Source organism: Coregonus lavaretus, assembly GCF_964263955.1.
Source record: "Coregonus lavaretus genome assembly, contig: HAP1_SCAFFOLD_1281, whole genome shotgun sequence".
Lineage (NCBI taxonomy): Eukaryota > Metazoa > Chordata > Actinopteri > Salmoniformes > Salmonidae > Coregonus > Coregonus lavaretus.
In genome coordinates this window covers 80,578-98,773 of record NW_028163589.1, presented here as the reverse complement: position 1 = coordinate 98,773, position 18,196 = coordinate 80,578, and the positions used below count along the sequence as shown (strand labels likewise).

Below are 18,196 nucleotides of genomic sequence, written 5' to 3'. Positions count from 1 at the left end.
GGACTAAGTTTTGTAGACTTTACCCTTTTGCAAAAAAATTTTTTTTAATCGCACTGTGTAGAAGGAGTGCAAAGGCGAATTGAGTTATTGCACACGCAATAACAGAGTAGGCGTTCCCTAACGGAAATATGCAGACCCCTTGCTAGAATGCGCCAATAGGATCTCGCTAATGCGTGCTTGGCTCTGCCCATCTCCTTGCTTGTTCTGCCCACTAGGACTCATTTGTTCCCATTGAAAATTACCAGTAGTGGTCTATCTTGGTTTAGTTATAAATCTTTGGTTTAGCTAGCCAACCTCGCCATGACATTACCTACAAGTGTGATCGGGGATTTGTATTGGAGAAGCAGTTTTAGCCAATCTTCATACTGTACTGTCTTTGCTTTTGGGAAAGATTTGAGATGCTCTTACGAAGGTTCTAATGATGAATTTAGCCATAAGATGCTTTTGGGAAAACGGGCCCAGTGCGGTTGTGCAGAAGGAATCGATGTGCTTTCAAATCAAATACAATTTTATTGATCACATACACATATTTAGCAGATGTTATTGGGGGTGTAACGAAATGCTTGTGTTCCTAGCTCCAACAGTGCAACAGTGCAATCTAACAATTCACAACAATACACACAAATCTAAAAGTAAAATAATGGAATTAAGAAATATATAAATATTAGGACGAGCAATGTCGGAGTGGCATTGACTAAAATACAGTAGAATACAGTATATACATATGAAATGAGTAAAACAGTATGTAAACATTATTAAAGTGACTAGTGTTCCCTTATTAAAGTGACCAGTGATTCCATGTCTATGTACAGTATATAGGGCCAGCAGCCTCTAAAGGTGCAGGGTTGAGTAACCGGGTGGTAGCTGGCTAGTGATGGCTATTTAACAGTCTGATGGCCTTGAGATAGAAGCTGTTTTTCAGTCTCTCGGTCCCAGCTTTGATGCACCTGTACTGACCTCGCCTTCTGGATGATAGCGGGGTGAACAGGCTGTGGATCTTTTTGGCCTTCCTGTGACATCGGGTGGGTGCTGTAGGTGTCATGGAGGGCAGGCAGTGTGCCCCCGGTGATCCGTTGGGCAGACCGCACCACCCACTGGAGAGCCCTGCGGTTGTGGGCAGTGCAGTTGCTGTACCAGGGGGTGATACAGCCCGACAGGATGCTCTCAATGGTGCATCTGTAAAAGTTTGTGAGGGTCTTAGGGGCCAAGCCACATTTCTTCAGCCTCCTGAGGTTGAAGAGGCGCTGTTGCGCCTTCTTCACCACACTGTGTGTGGGTGGACCATTTCAGATTGTCAGTGATGTGTACGCCTGAAGCTTTTTACCTTCTCCACTGCGGTCCCGTTGATATGGATAGGGGCGTGCTCCCTCTGCTGAAGAACACGATCAGCTCCTTTGTTTTGTTGACGTTGAGGGAGAGGCTATTTTGTTTCCTACCTTCACCCGTCAGGAAGTCCAGGACCCAGTTGTACAGGGAGGGGTTCAGACCCAGGGCCCCGAGCTTAATGATGAGCTTGGACGGTACTATGGTGTTGAAGGCTGAGCTATAGTCAATGAACAACATTCTTACGTAGGTATTCCTCTTGTCCAGATGGGGTAGTGCTGTATGCAGTGCGATGGCGATTGCATCGTCTGTGGATCTATTGGGGCGGTATGCAAATGAAGAGTGGGTCTAGCCTCTCAAAGCACTTCATGATGACAGAGGTGATAGTCATTTACTGTAGTTCAGTTACTGTAGCTTTCTTGGGTACAGGAACAATTTCTGACGTAAGATAATGCTGTTGGCAATAATGGGCTCTTTCCAGCAGATCACTTTTGTCAAGACCTTGACCAACGTTGGTCACCGCCTTTCAAAGCGTGTTGCATTATGGGTATAGAAATTGTCCGACATGCCGCATGACCTTTTACAACAACCATGTGATCAAAGGTAATTAACTTTCAACTGCAGTCGACTGGAAACCAAAGCATTGTGGGAGAGAACCTTCTTCGTTTTCTTTGGAAGCAAAAGGCACCACATGCTCATAAATGGTTGATGTCGCCACCTATCATTGGTTATTATCAATGCATGTTTACTGTTTTGGGTGATTGACTATTTAGAGCTTAAATACATCTTTATCCTTACAATCTAATTACATAGGCCTATATGTGATCCAAATTTCTAACATAAATAAATGAAATATCCCACTTGCGACCATATAGCTAACGTATTTATCTAGATGTTACTCACAGGAGGCTGCTGAGGGGAGGACAGCTCATAATAATGGCTGGAACGGTGCAAATGGAATGCCATCAAACACATGGAAACCATGTGTTGGATGTATTTGATACCATTCCACCAATTCCACTTCAGCCATTACCACGAGCCCGTCCTCCCAAATTAAGGTGTCACCAACCTCCTGTGATGTAATTTTATAGCCTACAATTTGTCTAATCTGTAATATTGTTGTCACCAAACAAATTAAAATGTGTTGATTGTCTATTAAGTTTGAATCAAATTGTATACATATTGTAGGCTACACATTGTAGGGGAATTCTACACGGGCAAATTTAGAGGCTTAATCTGTGTCCGGGAAACCGGCCCTTAATTAGCAAGTACTCCAGACACCAGTCGTGGGGTCAATACCAAGTGCATTTGACTGCTTGGCATATTTCTTTTCACAGTGTTTACCCAGTAACTTATGTGAACTGAGGTACATGTAGTCCAACCCTTTTCTGTACAGTGAGTGTTTTGGCCTTCATGTGATTGATTCAAATTCTGTTCTTTACATGCTTACTGAAAAAAAGCAACATAAAGGTTGAGAATTTAAGAAATATACTGCAGGCTGTAGTGATGCTGACATGCAATCAATTACCATACAGTAAGAATCTTTGTGGACTCCATTTAATCACATCAGTTACAATTCTATGTTGCACATTCACAAATAATAATGAGGAAGGTACAAGGTCATGAAGTAATGACAAACAACAGAGCATGTCCTATATGCTGCAAAAAAACACCTACAGTATACGCTCTCATTCGAGTAGTCTATGCACTCACTACCTGGTTATATTTGGAGAAAATACAAAACAAGTTTTGTGAATGTTAGAAAGAGCTTGGGCTGGTATCTAATTTCCTCATCATCAGGATATTCATTCCTTGGACCATGTTGATCATGTTCAGCTTCGTATAGGAGAAGGGAACATTTCGATAGCATCTACTTCATCAGCAATAACGAAGGCGAATGCCATGTCTGCCATTGTTGTGTTTCCTAGAAACAGCAGAAGTTGTCTGACTTGCAGCCAGTGCGTACTGTATGTCCCTCCCCCCAACCACCATCTAGTACACACTAGCTAGCAAGAAACCTTTCTATTGTCACGTACACGAGATTGGCATAGTGAAATGTGTTGTTTTATAGGGTCAGACATAGTAATACACTGCCCCTGCTGCAAATTAGGGTTAAGTATCTTGCTCAAGATCACGTCGACAGAGCTAGTTAGTCCACACTAGTTAGTACACACTGTCCAGCTAGCTAGTACACATAATATCTGCTGGAGCCAGACCCTATTGAACTCAAATCTCGCACGGCAATACTTGGTGGGTGCATTGTGGGAACGAACTTCCGTATACGCTGCGCCCCCCCCAGTCTGCGGTCCGCAGATAGACCCTACTTCTCAATGTTTCCACCACTGAGGTATAAAAAGGTCTGCTAAATGACTAAAATGTAAAAGAACAGTTGCCGCCACCACTTTGCTTGGCTGCCGGATTCACACGATCTTATAATTTATCATTTAAAGGCCCCTAGCTAGCGCAAATGAGAAGTGCAAGATTTAGATTTAGAATGTACAGTTTAGGGCAGTATTTCCCAAACAATGGGTCGCCTGATTTGAAAATGGGGTTGCGGAGAAACTCCGTTGTCACTAGTTACCACACCCAGCAGGTCTGCCTACTCGACCAATCAGATGAGGGAGTGTGATGACGTGTATGCCAACCGGCTTGGCAGCGATTACAGCCTTGAGTCTTCTTGGGTATGACGCTACAAGCTTGGCACACCTGTATTTGGGGAGTTTCTCCCATTCTTCTCTGCAGATCTTCTCAAGCTCTGTCAGGTTGGATGGGGAGCGTCGCTGCACAGCTATTTTCAGGTCTCTCCAGAGATGTGTTCAAGTCTGGCCTCTCGCTGGGTCACTCAAGGACATTCAGAGACTTGTCCCGAAGCCACTCCTGCGTTGTCTTGGCTGTGTGCTTAGGGTCGTTGTCCTGTTGGAAGGTGACCCTTCGCCCCAGTCTGAGGTCCTGAGCAGGTTTTCATCAAGGATCGCTCTGTACTTTGCTCCGTTCATCTTTCCCTCGATCCTGACTATTCTCAGAGTCCCTGCCGCTGAAAAACATCCCAACAGCGTGATGCTGCCACCACCATGCTTCACGGTAGGGATGGTGCCAGGTTTCCTCCAGACGTGAAGCTTGGTAATCAGGCCAAAGAGTTCAATCTTGGTTTCATCAGACCAGATAATCTTGTTTCTCATGGTCTGAGAGTCTTTAGGTGCCTTTTGGCAAACTCCAAGCGGGCTGTCATGTACCTTTTACTGAGTGGCTTCCATCTGGCCACTCTACCATAAAGGCCTGATTGGTGGAGTGCTGCAGAGATGGTTGTCCTTCTGGAAGGTTCTCCCATCTCCACAGAGGAACTCTAGAGCTCTGTCAGAGTGCCCATCAGGTTCTTGGTCACCTCCCTGACCAAGGCTGTTCACCCCCGATTGCTCATTATGGGGTATTGTGTGTAGATTGCTGAGGATTATTATTATTTTTTAAATCCCTTTTAGAATAAGGCTGTAACATAACAAAATGTGCAAAAAGTCAAGTGGTCTGAATACTTTCCGAAGGCAATATACCATACCCCCTTTTGCCTTTTTGCTTAATCATAGCAGTCAAACGAGGTAAATCAACATCCATTGATGGAAAATGATCTGACCAGTTTAATAAGGGTGAATTATATTTTCTCTTGCCACATATTCAAATTCCTTTATCAAGTCATGTCATAGCTTGCAATAATTGTTATTTTGAGGAAACCCGAATTTTGCTTCTAACGTCGTTACAAGTTACTATGATATTCGGTCTTAATTGGCTTGATAACGTTATGGGAAAAGGGTTTATTGTGTAGATATGGCAACTCCTCTCTTGCTGTGAAAAAAAATGTGGGCTAGTTTTCAGACCTTTTTGCGGGTTTTCAGTGGTCATTCGGCTAGAAATATAAGCTTGCCTGGCAACCCTGCTTGAAAGCGCGCTGTGTGTAGCAGGCTGCTTTTCACCGGAGCACGGATGAAACCACGGACGGAGCAGAGAAAATTTGGACCGCGAAAAGAACAAGACCCAACGTTGAACTGATTGATAAGTGTCAGATACTAAATTAGTAGGTAGCATCAGCTAGCTTTTCCATCCTTGATGAGTGAACGCTAGTCTCGGACATTGCCATCGTTCGCCGTGCATTGATGAACACAAGACTTGACTTCGCTCTCTCAGCTTCATTTTTTATAAATATTGAATTCGCGGTATGAATTGTTTGCATCAGATAGTTTGATGGGGCTTTTAAGGATTATGATGCCGCCCAAATTCCAGCTTTTGTCTATTTTGGCTTTTGGAGTGGCGATGCTCTTCATTGAGAACCAAATCCAGAAACTGGAGGAGTCGCGAGCAAAACTGGGTAAGTATTCGAACGTTCTTCTGCAGGATATTTATAAAATATCAACAGTAGTTACATAATAATAATAATAATAATAATAATGTGTTAAGTGTTTGTAAACATTGTGTTGGAGAACTACAATAATCGAAACTTGCGATTTGGGTAACGTTAGCTAACGTTAACTAGCAAGATAGCTTTCCTGCCAAGAGTGCAATTTTACATTCTAATCTAGCTACTTTAGGTCACTAGCTAGTTGGCTGGCTACAATTTTCCCGTATTTCCACATTTAGCAGTGGTCTTTGATGTTTCCAACAACAAACTAGCTAACTTGGCACGTTTAGTATTTGCCAGAAGATACTGAACCTACCTTTACGCTTTTTTACACTGAGCTGCACTGGGGTCGGAACGCAATCATGGTTACATTAACGTTTACATTTTTACATTGAAGTCATTTAGCAGACGCTCTTATCCAGAGCGATTTACAAATTGGTGCATTCAATTTAGGATAGCCAGTGGGACAACCACCACTGGGGGAGGGGGGGTGTTGAAGGATTACTTTTATACTATTCCAGGTATTCCTTAAAGAGGTAGGGTTTCAAGTGTCTCCGGAAGGTGGTCAGTGACTCCGCTGTCCTGGCGTCATGGGGGAGCTTGTTCCACCATTGGGGTGCCAGAGGGGCGAATAGCTTTGACTGGGCTGAGCGGGAACTGTGCTTCCGTAGAGGTAGGGGGGCTAGCAGGCCAGAGGTGGATGAACGTAGTGCCCTCGTTTGGGTGTAGGGTCTGATCAGAGCCTGAAGGTAAGGAGTTGCCGTTCCCATCACAGCTCCGTAGGCAAGCACCATGGTTTTGTAGTAGATGCGAGCTTCAACTGGAAGCCAGTGGAGTGTGCGGAGGAGCGGGGTGACATGAGAGAACTTGGGAAGGTTGAACACCAGACGGGCTGCAGCGTTCTGGATAAGTTGTAGGGGTTTAATGACAGGCAGGGAGCCCAGCCAACAGCGAGTTGCAGTAATCCAGACGGGAGATGACAAGTGCCTGGATTAGGACCTGTGCTGCTTTCTGTGTAAGGTAGGGTCGTACTCTGCGACTGTTGTAGAGCATGAACCTGCAGGATCGGGTCACTGCTTTGATGTTAGTGGAGAACGACAGGGTGTTGTCCAGGGTCACGCCAAGGTTCTTTGCACTCTGGGAGGAGGACACAATGGAGTTGTCAACCGTGATGGCGAGATCATGGAGCGGGCAGTCCTTCCCCGGGAGGAAGAGCAGCTCCGTCTTGCCAAGTTCAGCTTGAGGTGGTGATCCAACATCCACACTGATATGTCTGCCAGACATGCAGAGATGCGATTCGCCACCTGGTTATCAGAAGGGGGAAAGGAGAAAATGTAATTGTGTGTCGTCTGCGTAGCAATGATAGGAGAGACCATGTGAGGATATGACAGAGCCAAGTGACTTGGTGTATAGAGAGAATAGGAGAGGGCCTAGAACTGAGCCCTTGGGGACAACAGTGGTGAGAGCACGTGGTGCGGAGACAGATTCTCGCCACGCAACCTGGTAGGAGCGACCTGTCAGGTAGGACGCAATCCAAGAGTGAGCAGCGCCGGAGGTGCCCAACTCGGAGAGGGTGGAGAGGAGGATCTGATGGTTCACAGTATCAAAGGCAGCAGATAGGTCTAGAAGGATAAGAGCAGAGGAGAGAGAGTTAGCTTTAGCAGTGCGGAGAGCCTCCGTGACACAGAGAAGAGCAGTCTCAGTTGAATGTCAGTCTCAGTACTCCTGAGTGGCGCAGTGGTCTAAGGCACTGCATCGCAGTGCTAACTGTGCCACTAGAGATCCTGGTTCGAATCCAGGCTCTGTCGCAGCCGGCCGCGACCGGGAGACTCATGGGCGGCGCACAATTGGCCCAGTGTCGTCCAGGGTAGGGGAGGGAATGGCCGGCAGGGATGTAGCTCAGTTGATAGAGCATGGCGTTTGCAACGCCAGGGTTGTGGGTTTGATTCCCACGGGGGGCCAGTATAAAAAAATATGTATTCACTAACTGTAAGTCGCTCTGGATAAGAGCGTCTGCTAAATGACTAAAATGTAAATGAATGACCAGTCTTGAAACCTGACTGGTTTGGATCAAGAAGGTCATTCTGAGAGCGATAACGAACGAGATCCATAAAGCAAATAGGGGGCAATGAAACAAAGGAAACCCATTCCTTTTCAATGAAGGAAGCGAAGTGGGTGGGAACAATTGGCTGACGCTAACATGGGTTAGGGACATGAACATGGCAGGACCAAAGTTGGGGAAAGCTGAACTGAACTGTGCAAATCGCGTTGCTATTGACCAATCGAAGCTCACTATAGTTTCCAGCCGCTACTGGATTGGCTGTTGATACCTAGTTGTTGCTAGCACCAACATGAGGGTGAAGCAAGCGTGGTTATCCAAATTTACGTGGAAAAGGATCTCGGCCTTCGGACACCATGGAGCCAGGATGAGATATGGGTCGGAAAACATACCTCAATGCAGGGATGTGATATACCACTCTACTCCAAATTTGACCTTTATCCACATTGATACATCGACAAGATTGAAATACAGCTATTTTTCCCGGAAAAATGCCCTTTTTGTCCTCATGCTAGCAGTAGAGTGGCTACTGCTAGCTAGCATGAGGTGGCTGCGGTGGCTACTGCTAGCTAGCATGAGGTGGCTGCGGTGGCTACTGCTAGCTAGCATGAGGTGGCTGCGGTGGCTACTGCTAGCTAGCATGAGGTGGCTGCGGTGGCTACTGCTAGCTAGCATGAGGTGGCTGCGGTGGCTACTGCTAGCTAGCATGAGGTGGCTGCGGTGGCTACTGCTAGCTAGAATGAGGATGAAAAGGGCAGTTTTCCGGATAAAAACGAGCAGTATTTCAATCTTCTCGCTATAGCTGCACTATAACTCAGTTGGCGGGGAATCTGGGTCGTCTTGTTCAATACAAGTTGATGATACAGCAGGAATGGCTCTCATATCTATGTGTGAAGTGTTTTGATTTGAAGGAGCCAGCTGTCACAGCTATAGCTGTGTTGATCTGCTGGATCCCATTCCCTTAGAGGCAATTCTGCATCATGCAGTTGTCCCGTATTAGGTCTGATCCAAAGGGTTTCCCCCTCCAACAAATAGAATGTCAGGTTATCATTTCACCTGTGTATGATGATACTGCTGCATCCAGACAGCAGAGAGAGCACGCCCCTATCCACATCGACAGGGCCGCAGTGGAGTGGGTCAAAAGCTTCAAGTTCCTCAGGGTGCACATCACCGAGGACCTGTGATGGTCCCCTTCACACCGACAGCTTGGTGAAGAAGGCACAACAGAGCCTTGTTGGAAGAAATTAGTCTTGGCCCCTAAGACCCTCACAAACTTCAGATGCACCGTCGAGAGCATCCTGTCAAGCTGTATTACCGCATGGTACGGCAATTGCACCGCCTGAAACCGCAGGGCTCTCCAGAGGGTGGTGCGGTCAGCCAGACGTATCATCGGGGACACAATGCCTGCCCTCCAGGACACCTAAAGCAGCCGGTGTCATAGGAGGACCAAGAAGATCTCGTCGAGGACCTCAGCCACCCGAGCCACGGCCATTTAGAAGGTGGAGACAGTACAGGTGTATCAAAGCTGGGACCGAGAGACCGATAAACAGCTTCCATCTCAAGGCCATCAGACTGTTAAACAGTCACCACTAGCCGGGCCTCCGCCCAGTACCCTGCCCTGAACCTTAGAAGCTGCTGCACTATGTACATAGACATGGAACACTGGTCACTTTAATAATGTTTACATACTGTTGTACCCACTTTATATGTATATACTGCATTCTACTCATGGCTCATCCTAAATAACTACCGCTATACACACCTTTTCTATTCACATACATATATACTCTGATCCAGAAGCTAATTTCCTGCAATTCTATCCATTTTGCCATAGTGTTTTGTACTGTGTATTTAAATACTATATTCTTGACATAGCACATTTATATATTTCTACTACTGTACATGTCCTTTGTTTATACACACCACATAGTTATTATATACTGGGTTCTTGACATAGCTCACTAATATCTCTACTACTGTACATATCTTTCTTAGTTTATCTTGTGTAAATTCATCCACAGAGCCTTCAGAAAGTATTCATACCCCTTGACTTATTTCACATTTTGTTGTGTTACAGCCTGAATTCACAATGGATAATAAAAAAAATATATATATATATTCTCACCCATCTACACACACTACCCCATAATGACAAAGTGAAAACCATGTTTATAGAAATTTTAGCAAATGTATTGAAAAAGAAATACAGAAATATCTCATTTACATAAGTATTCACACCACTCGAGTCAATACTTTTTGTAGAAGCACTTTTTGCCATTGACTACAGCTGTGAGTCTTTTCTGGGTAAGTCTCTAAGAGCTTTCCACACCTGGATTGTGCAACATTTGCCCCATTTATTCCTTTCAAAATTCTTCAAGCTCTGTCAAATTGGTTGTTGATCATTGCTAGATAACAATTTTCAGGTCTTGCCATTGATATTCAAGTAGATTTAAGTCAAAACTGTAACTCGGCCACTCAGGAACATTCACTGTCTTCTTGGTAAGCAACTCCAGTATAAATTTGTGTTTTAAGTAATTGTCCTGCTGAAAGATAAATTGATCTCCCAGTGTCTGGTTGAAAGCAGACTGAACCAGGTTTTCCTCTAGGATTTTGCTTGTGCTTAGCTCCATTCCGTTTCTTTTTTTATCCTAAAAACTCCCCAGTCCTTAACGATTACAAACATATGAATAACATGATGCAGCCACCACAATGCTTGAAAATATGGAGAATGGTACTCAGCAATGTGTTGCATTGGATTTGCCCCAAACATAACACTTTGTATTCAGGACCAAAAGTTAATTGCTTTGCCACATGTTCTGCAGTTACTTGAGAGCCTTGTTGCAAACAGGATGCATGTTTTGGAATATTTATATTCTGTACAGGCTTCCTTCTTTTCACTCTGTCAATGAGGTTAGTATTGTGGAGTAACTACAATGTTGTTGATCCATCCTCAGTTTTCTCCTATCACAGCCATTCAACTCTGTTACTGTTTTAAAGTCACCATTGGCCTCATGGTAAAATCTCTGAGCGGTTTCCTTCCTCTCCGGCAACTGAGTTAGGAAGGACGCCTGTATTTTTGTAGTGACTGGGTGTATTGATACACCATCCAAAGTGTAATTAATAACTTCAACATGCTCAAAGGGATACTCAATGTATGCTTTTATTTTTATTTATACACATCTACCAATGGGTGCCCTTCTTTGCGAGGCATTGGAAAACCTCCCTGGTCTTTGTTTTAAATTCACTACTCGCCTGAGGGACCATACAGATAATTATATGTGTGGTGATTCAACAGTCATGTTAAACACTATTATTGCACACAGAGTGAGTCCATGCAACTTATTATGTGACTTGTTTTTATATATTTTTTTGTACTCCTGAACTTATTTAGGCTTGCCATAACAAAGGGGTTGAATACTCATTGACTCAAGACATTTAAGCTTTTCATGTTTAATTCATTTGTAAACATTTCTGAAAACATTAGTCCACTTTGACATTGTGTGTGTGTGTGTGTGTGTGTGTAGGCCAGTGACAAACAATCTAAATTGTATAAATTTTAAATTCAGGCTGTAACACAACAAAATGTGGAAAATGTCAAGGAGTGTGAAATACATTCTGAAGGCACTGTATGTTTAGATTGCATTTGGATTACTGTTACAGTGCTATTTGGGTTGTTCATTGGATTCGTTCTGACATTTCTTGATCTAGTTTGTTGTTGATTTATTTGTGTACTTTTACTGCATTTTTAGGAGCTTGTAACATAACATTTCGCTGCACCCGCTATAACATCTGCTAAACTGTGTCCACGACCAATAAACGTTTTTTGATTTCAGGTGGGAAGGTTGGGTTGTTCTGCTTGCCATGTCCATTAGTTTGTCTGCATAGGCTGAGCCATAACCAACATATTCCCTCCAGCTTCCACCGGAGTAGAGGCAGAGCTGCTAGTCTATAGACTAGCCATTATACTCCCCATTGGCATGGTTTAATGGTGTAATTTACATATTTTCATCATTCATTATGGTTTGAAAAGAAGGGGGGGGGGGGGGTTTAAATATAGCTTCATTACATAAACAATCAATCGAGTATATCATGAATAATGAACACAAAGCATGTATTTTTTTTTCATTTTCAAATATATTTATATTCCCATTTATTCCCATCAAATTGTATTTGTCACATGCCTCATAAACCACAGGTATAGACTAACGGTGAAACGCTGACTGACGGGTCCTTTTCCAACAAATGTAGAGTTAAAGACACAATCAAAATAGTGACACGAGGAATAAGTACACAGCTTTCAGTCATGTTCTGCGTTTTTCATTATGGATAATGGAGGAGATGGGGATCTTTTAAATCCAATAATGCTGTAATTAAATGGGATTAAATGTGGACGGCTGCTATATCTGGAGAGGTCAAAGGTGGGGAGCAGCAGTGGGGATTATGCCTTGTAGCGCTGCCAGCCTGGCCACTGTGGTTCAGTCTCTGACACATCAATGGCTGCATCTGCGTCCCAAATCACACCCTATTCCCTAAATAGTGCACTACTTTTGACCAGGGCCCATATGTATTTCATACTCTGAATGGGGGGGGCTTGAACTGTATTGATAAAGTCACTTTTACATATAGGCCTATTATGTAGGCTACCAATACAAATTGATGTTTCAATCAAAAAAAATTAGAGCTAAACCTGGTGCTATCATTGTATGCATTTCCATTATGATATGCTGCACAGTGTCAAATAAAATGTAATTTGTCGCATGAGCCAAATACAACAGGTGTAGGTAGACCTTGCAGTGAACCGCTTACAAGCCCTTAACCAACAATGCAGTTTTAAGAAAAATAAGTGTTATGTAAAGAAATAGATAAATACAAAATAGTTAAAGAGCAGCAGTAAAATAACCGTAGGGAGGCTATATACAGGGGGTACCGGTACAGAGTCAATGTGCGGGGGCACAGGTTAGTTGAGGTAATATGTACATGTTGGTAGAGTTAAAGTGACTATGCATAGATAATAAACAGAGAGTAGCAGCAGCATAAAAGACGAGACTGCATGGGGTGGCGGGGCAATGCAAATAGTCTGGGTAGCCATGATTAGCTGTTCAGGAGTCTTATGGCTTGGGGGTAGAAGCTGTTAAGAAGCCTCTTGGACCTAGACTTGGCGCTCCGGTACCGCTTGCCGTGCGGTAGCAGAGAGAACAGTCTATGACTAGGGTGGCTGGAGTCTTTGACAATTTTTAGGGCCTCTGGTATAGAGGTTCTGGATTGCAGGAAGCTTGACCCCAGTGATGTACTGGGCCGTATGCACTACCCTCTGTAGTGCCTTACCGTCGGAGGCTGAGCAGTTGCCATACCAGACAGTGATGCAACCAGTCAGGATGCTCTCGATGGTGCAGCTGTAGAACCTTTTGAGGATCTGAGGACCCATTCCAAAGCTTTTCAGTCTCCTGAGGGGGAATAGGCTTTGTCGTGCCCTCTTCACGACTGTCTTGGTGTGTTTGGACCATGATAGTTTGTTGGTTTTGTGGACACCAAGGAACTTGAAGCTCTCAACCTGCTCCACAACAGCCCTGTCGATGAGAATGGGGGCATGTTCGGTCCTCTACTTTTTCCTGTAGTCCACAATCATCTCCTTTATCTTGATCACGTTGAGGGAGAGGTTTTTATCCTGGCACCACACGACCAGGTCTCTGACCTCCTCCCTATAGGCTGTCTCATTGTTGTCGGTGATCAGGCCTACCACTGTTGCGTTGTCGGCATACTTAATGATGGTGTTGGAGTCGTGGCTGGCCATGCAGTCATGGGTGAACAGGGAGTACAGGAGGGGACTGAGCACGCACCCCTGAGGGGCCCCCGTGTTGAGGATCAGCTTGGCAGATGTGTTCTTACCTACGCTTACCACCTGGGGGTGGCCCGTCAGGAAGTCCAGGATCCAGTTGCAGAGGGAGGTGTTTAGTCCGAGGGTCCTTAGCTTAGTGATAAGCTTTGAGGGCACTATGGTGTTGAACGCAGAGCTGTAGTCAATGAATAGCATTCTCACGTAGGTGTTCCTTTTTTCCAGGTGGGAAAGGGCAGTGTGGAGTGCAATAGAGATTGCATCATCTGTGGATATGTTGGGGCGGTATGCAAATTGGAGTGGGTCTAGGGTTTCTGGGATAATGGTGTTGATGTGAGCTATGACCCGCTTTTCAAAACACTTCATGGCTACAGACGTGAGTGCCAGGGGTCGATAGTCATTTAGGCAGGTTACATTAGTGTCCTTGGGCACAGGGACTATGGTGGTCTGCTTGAAACATGTTGGTATTACAGACTCAGTCAGGGACATGTTAAAAATGTCAGTGAAGACACTTGCCAGTTGTTCAGCGCATGCTCGGAGTACACGTCCTGGTAATCCGTCTGGCCCTGCGGCCTTGTGAATGTTGACCTGCTTAGAAATCTTACTCACATCGGCTACGGAGAGCGTGATCACATAGTCATCCGGAACAGCTGGTGCTCTCATGCATTTTGAGAGTTGCTTGCCTCCAAGTGAGCATAGAAGTGATTTAGCTCGTCTGGTAGGCTTGTGTCACTGGGCTTCCTTTTTGTAGTCTGTAATAGTTTTCAAGCCCTGCCACATCCGACGAGTGTCAGAGCCGGTGTAGTACAATTCAATCTTAGTCCTGTATTGACTCTTTGCCTGTTTGATGGTTCGTCGGAGGGCATAGCGGGATTTCTTATAAGCGTCCGGGTTAGAGTCCCGCTCCTTGAAAGCGGCAGCTCTACCCTTTAGCTGAGTGCGGATGTTGACTGAAATCCATGGCTTCTGGTTGGGGTATGTACGTACGGTCACTGTGGGGATGACATCATCGATGCACTTATTGATGAAGCCAGTGACTGATGTGGTGTACTCCTCAATGCTATCTGAAGAATCCAGGAACATATTCCAGTCTGTGCTAGCAAAACAGTCCTGTAGCTTAGCATCTGCATCATCTGACCACTTTTTTTTATTAACCGAGTCACTGGTGCTTCCTGCTTTAGTTTTTGCTTATAAGCAGGAATCAGGAGGATAGAGTTATGGTCAGATTTGCCAAATGGAGGGCCAGGGAGAGCTTTGTATGCGTCTCTCTGTGTGGAGTAAAGGCGGTCTAGAGTTTTTTTCCCTCTGGTTGCACATTTAACATGCTGGTAGAAATGAGGTAGAACGGATTTAAGTTTCCCTGCATTAAAGTCCCCGGCCACTAGGAGCGCTGCCTCTGGATGAGTGTTTTCCTGTTGACTTATGGCCTTATACAGCTCATTGAGTGCAGTCTTAGTGCCAGCATCGGTTTGTGGTGGTAGATAGACAGCTACGAAAAATATAGATGAAAACTCTCTTGGTAAATAGTGTGGTCTACAGCTTATCATGAGATACTCTACCTCAGGCGAGCAATACCTCGAGACTTCCTTAGTGTTAGATTTTGTGCACCAGCTGTTGTGTACAAATATACACAGACCGCCACCCCTTGTCTTACCGGTGTTAAGTTGCGTCAATTCAAATCTGGTATTAGGAACAAAAGAGGTCAATACACGTCTTCTAAAATAGACTAGTATTCTAATTAATGCAAAACACTTCAATGGTAAATATGATGTTCATATATACGGGTCCGCTGAAATACCATGCAGGGCACTCAGAGAACTGATCCATTGTTCTAAGTTCTTCTTTAAATACTCTGACAGAGATAGTTCCCGCTCCCTGCTGGCCAATCAGAGTAGAGACTGAGCGTGGTTTAGACTTACTCAGCCAATCGTTGGCGCACAGGCTGGTCCCAGGCCCTTGGCGCTTTACCGTTGCACACTGTTGCCAAGCATAAGTTGTTATCATCACAACCTGTAGAGTCAGCACCCATAGACACTGTTCCCCTGTACTCCTTGTACCTACGTCCTTGAGCGCGGTTTAACAAAGAGGCAGTGTGCATGTGTCTGTGAGAAATACAAGTCTGTCTCACCCTACTCCCTAACATTCCTCACATGAATCACAGCTTGTTATGTGAAACAATTTATATCAGTACAGTACAAACCTATTATGTTTAATCATTAATGCATTCTTTCTAAACTAGGCATCACATCTAGATCCCCACACCGGAGTCAGCCGTTCTATCCTGCGATGTAGCGTATATCCCATCAGCTGTATGTTGTCCATGTCGTCGTTCAGCCACAATTCGGTGAAACATAAGATATTACAGTTTTTAATGTCCCGTTGGTAGGATAACCGTAATCTTAGGTCGTCCAATTTGTTCTCAAATGATTGAACATTGGCTAATAGGATTGATGGAAGAGGCAGTTTACTCGCTCGCCGTCGGATCCTTACAAGGCACCCCGACCTACGTCCACGATATCTCCATCTCTTTCTCATGCAAATGACAGGGATTTGGGCTGTAAAACGGCAGCCATCTTCTCCGGCGCCACAAGCAACGCCTCATTTTCACCCAATTCTCTCATTCTGAAAATTTAACCACATACTGTAGAGGGAAAACATTAGTTCATAGGTAGCAGTTAGTTAGCTAGTTAACATTTCACACAGATTGCCAGGGTCCAGTGAGCAACTAACGTTATATAGCTTGAGGAACGGCAAGGAGTCATATACCAGTTTATTACAGTTTTTCAGGTCCCGTTGATAGGATAGTCTTAAAACGGAGCTCATCCTGTTTATTCTCCAGTGACTGCTTGTTCGCCAATAGAACAGAGGGCAATGGCGGTCTATTTCCTCGCCTGGCTCTCTTCGCCGTCGCTTCCTCTTTCGAGTCCCGGGGATTAGGGCCTGGTCCGGAGTAAGCAGAACATCCAGAGCAGCTGACTCGTTTTAAATATAAATCTTCCTCCAAATCGAGGTTAGTGATCACTGTTCTGATGTCCAGAAGCTGTTTTCAGTTATAGGAAATGATGGTGGAGACATTATCTACCAAAAAAAGATACGCGTAAAGATACCCAGAATTGCAGAATTGGTCAGGAGCCTGTAAGACGGCTAGTATCCACTATAGCGCCATATCGTCGGTCATATCCATAATGTGTGAATACTAGAGTGTAGACTAATTGAAGAGGTGCCATGTGCCACCTCACCTCTGTTTAAAGACTGCAGAGAGCAACATTAGTCTATTTAGTCTCAACTTTGATGTGCTTGCATGAGAGAGCCTACACACTCCCTCTGGCTTCATTTTTTTTTTTTTACTTCAAGGAAACATGAAAGATGCAAGGGCACTGTCAGACAGTGTGAGAGTTCAAGCATCTGCTACTACTCCTTAGTGAACCACTAATAAAACACCTTTTGGGTAGACTGGATAAAGAGTAATTTAATTGCGCTAAGACTCCGATTTTTCACTTTAAAATGTATGCAAAACAAAAAACCATTTGATTTCAAAGTTTAACAAACCATACAACTCTATGCACAAGGACTACTTTTAACAATTTTACACTGACGATTTTACAGAAAAACACATTTACTGGGAGAACTGTGCAGATGCAAAGTTTGGTATTTGAGAATTTTTGTAAAATGTCCCCTTTTTGTGACCACGTTTTCCAAAAACTCTTAAATATCTGTTCCGAATTAAGAACCAAAGATGTGACATGATCAGCTGTTACGTGACACCTTTACTTTTACATGGATAATGCCCATATCTAAAATGCCATCCTCCATAGCTCAGAAAATAGATAGCCTAGGCCTAAGTATGTTTTTGAAGGATTTCCTGAGAGTATTTTAGTGAAGTAATCAATAAAAAAGCAACCCAAAATAAAGAATTGTAACTGACTGACAAATACTCAAGGCAGCACAGAGAACTAGGCAGACAGACACAACAGCCCTGTGGAAGCGATCCGATCGGTGACAGACAGTGAAAGAGAAGGCCACCGTAATCTCTAGGATCTCCCTCTCCTCTCCCAGTCCTTATCACCACCAATCACTTCCCTCTTGTCTGGATCAATACAGCTGTCCTGTCCTGGATCATGTTGGAGCTCAAACGGTTTGTCGTTTCACCACCAGAAGTTGGGTTTGTTTTCCGGTGAACTGGTGTAATAGCAGGAAGTGGAACAAGTTCAGAATTACAGTAGTCAAGAGTCCTGATCATGAACTGGAATGTCTGGAAAGTGATAGGTCATTAATTCAGTATGGTAGTCTGGCTGCAAGGGCATGATCAATTATGCATAACATTTGACATAAATTACTAAAAACGATACAAAAAAGGCCCAAACTATAAAATTCAAATCCATTCAAAGAAACACACACACCGAAATTGAGGCCTAAGCATTATCAAGCAGGACTAAACATGTATCTTATTAACGTTCCAAAGGATATCTGTAACACTCTGGCTCTATGGACGTTTATATTGAGCCAGGGTTGTTCATTTTCTTGTGTTTGGGTGTATTTCATTTGGTGGTGTTGGGGATGGGTGAGTTTCATTTTGTTTGTATGTAGTGTGATTGGT

At 44.2% G+C, this 18,196-nt stretch overlaps 1 protein-coding gene across 1 annotated transcript in view; it reads left to right on the top strand.

Annotated features, from left to right (window-relative positions):
* Positions 1 to 5,553: 5,553 nt before the first annotated feature.
* LOC311117971 (heparan sulfate 2-O-sulfotransferase 1-like) overlaps positions 5,554 to 18,196 on the top strand; it is a gene marked incomplete at both ends in the record, with an annotated part of 63,500 nt that continues 50,857 nt past the window's right edge. The window contains one exon of the mRNA XM_084192855.1: positions 5,554 to 5,677. Coding sequence (XP_084048981.1) covers positions 5,554 to 5,677 — 124 coding nt within the window. The remainder of the gene's footprint in view (positions 5,678 to 18,196) is intronic.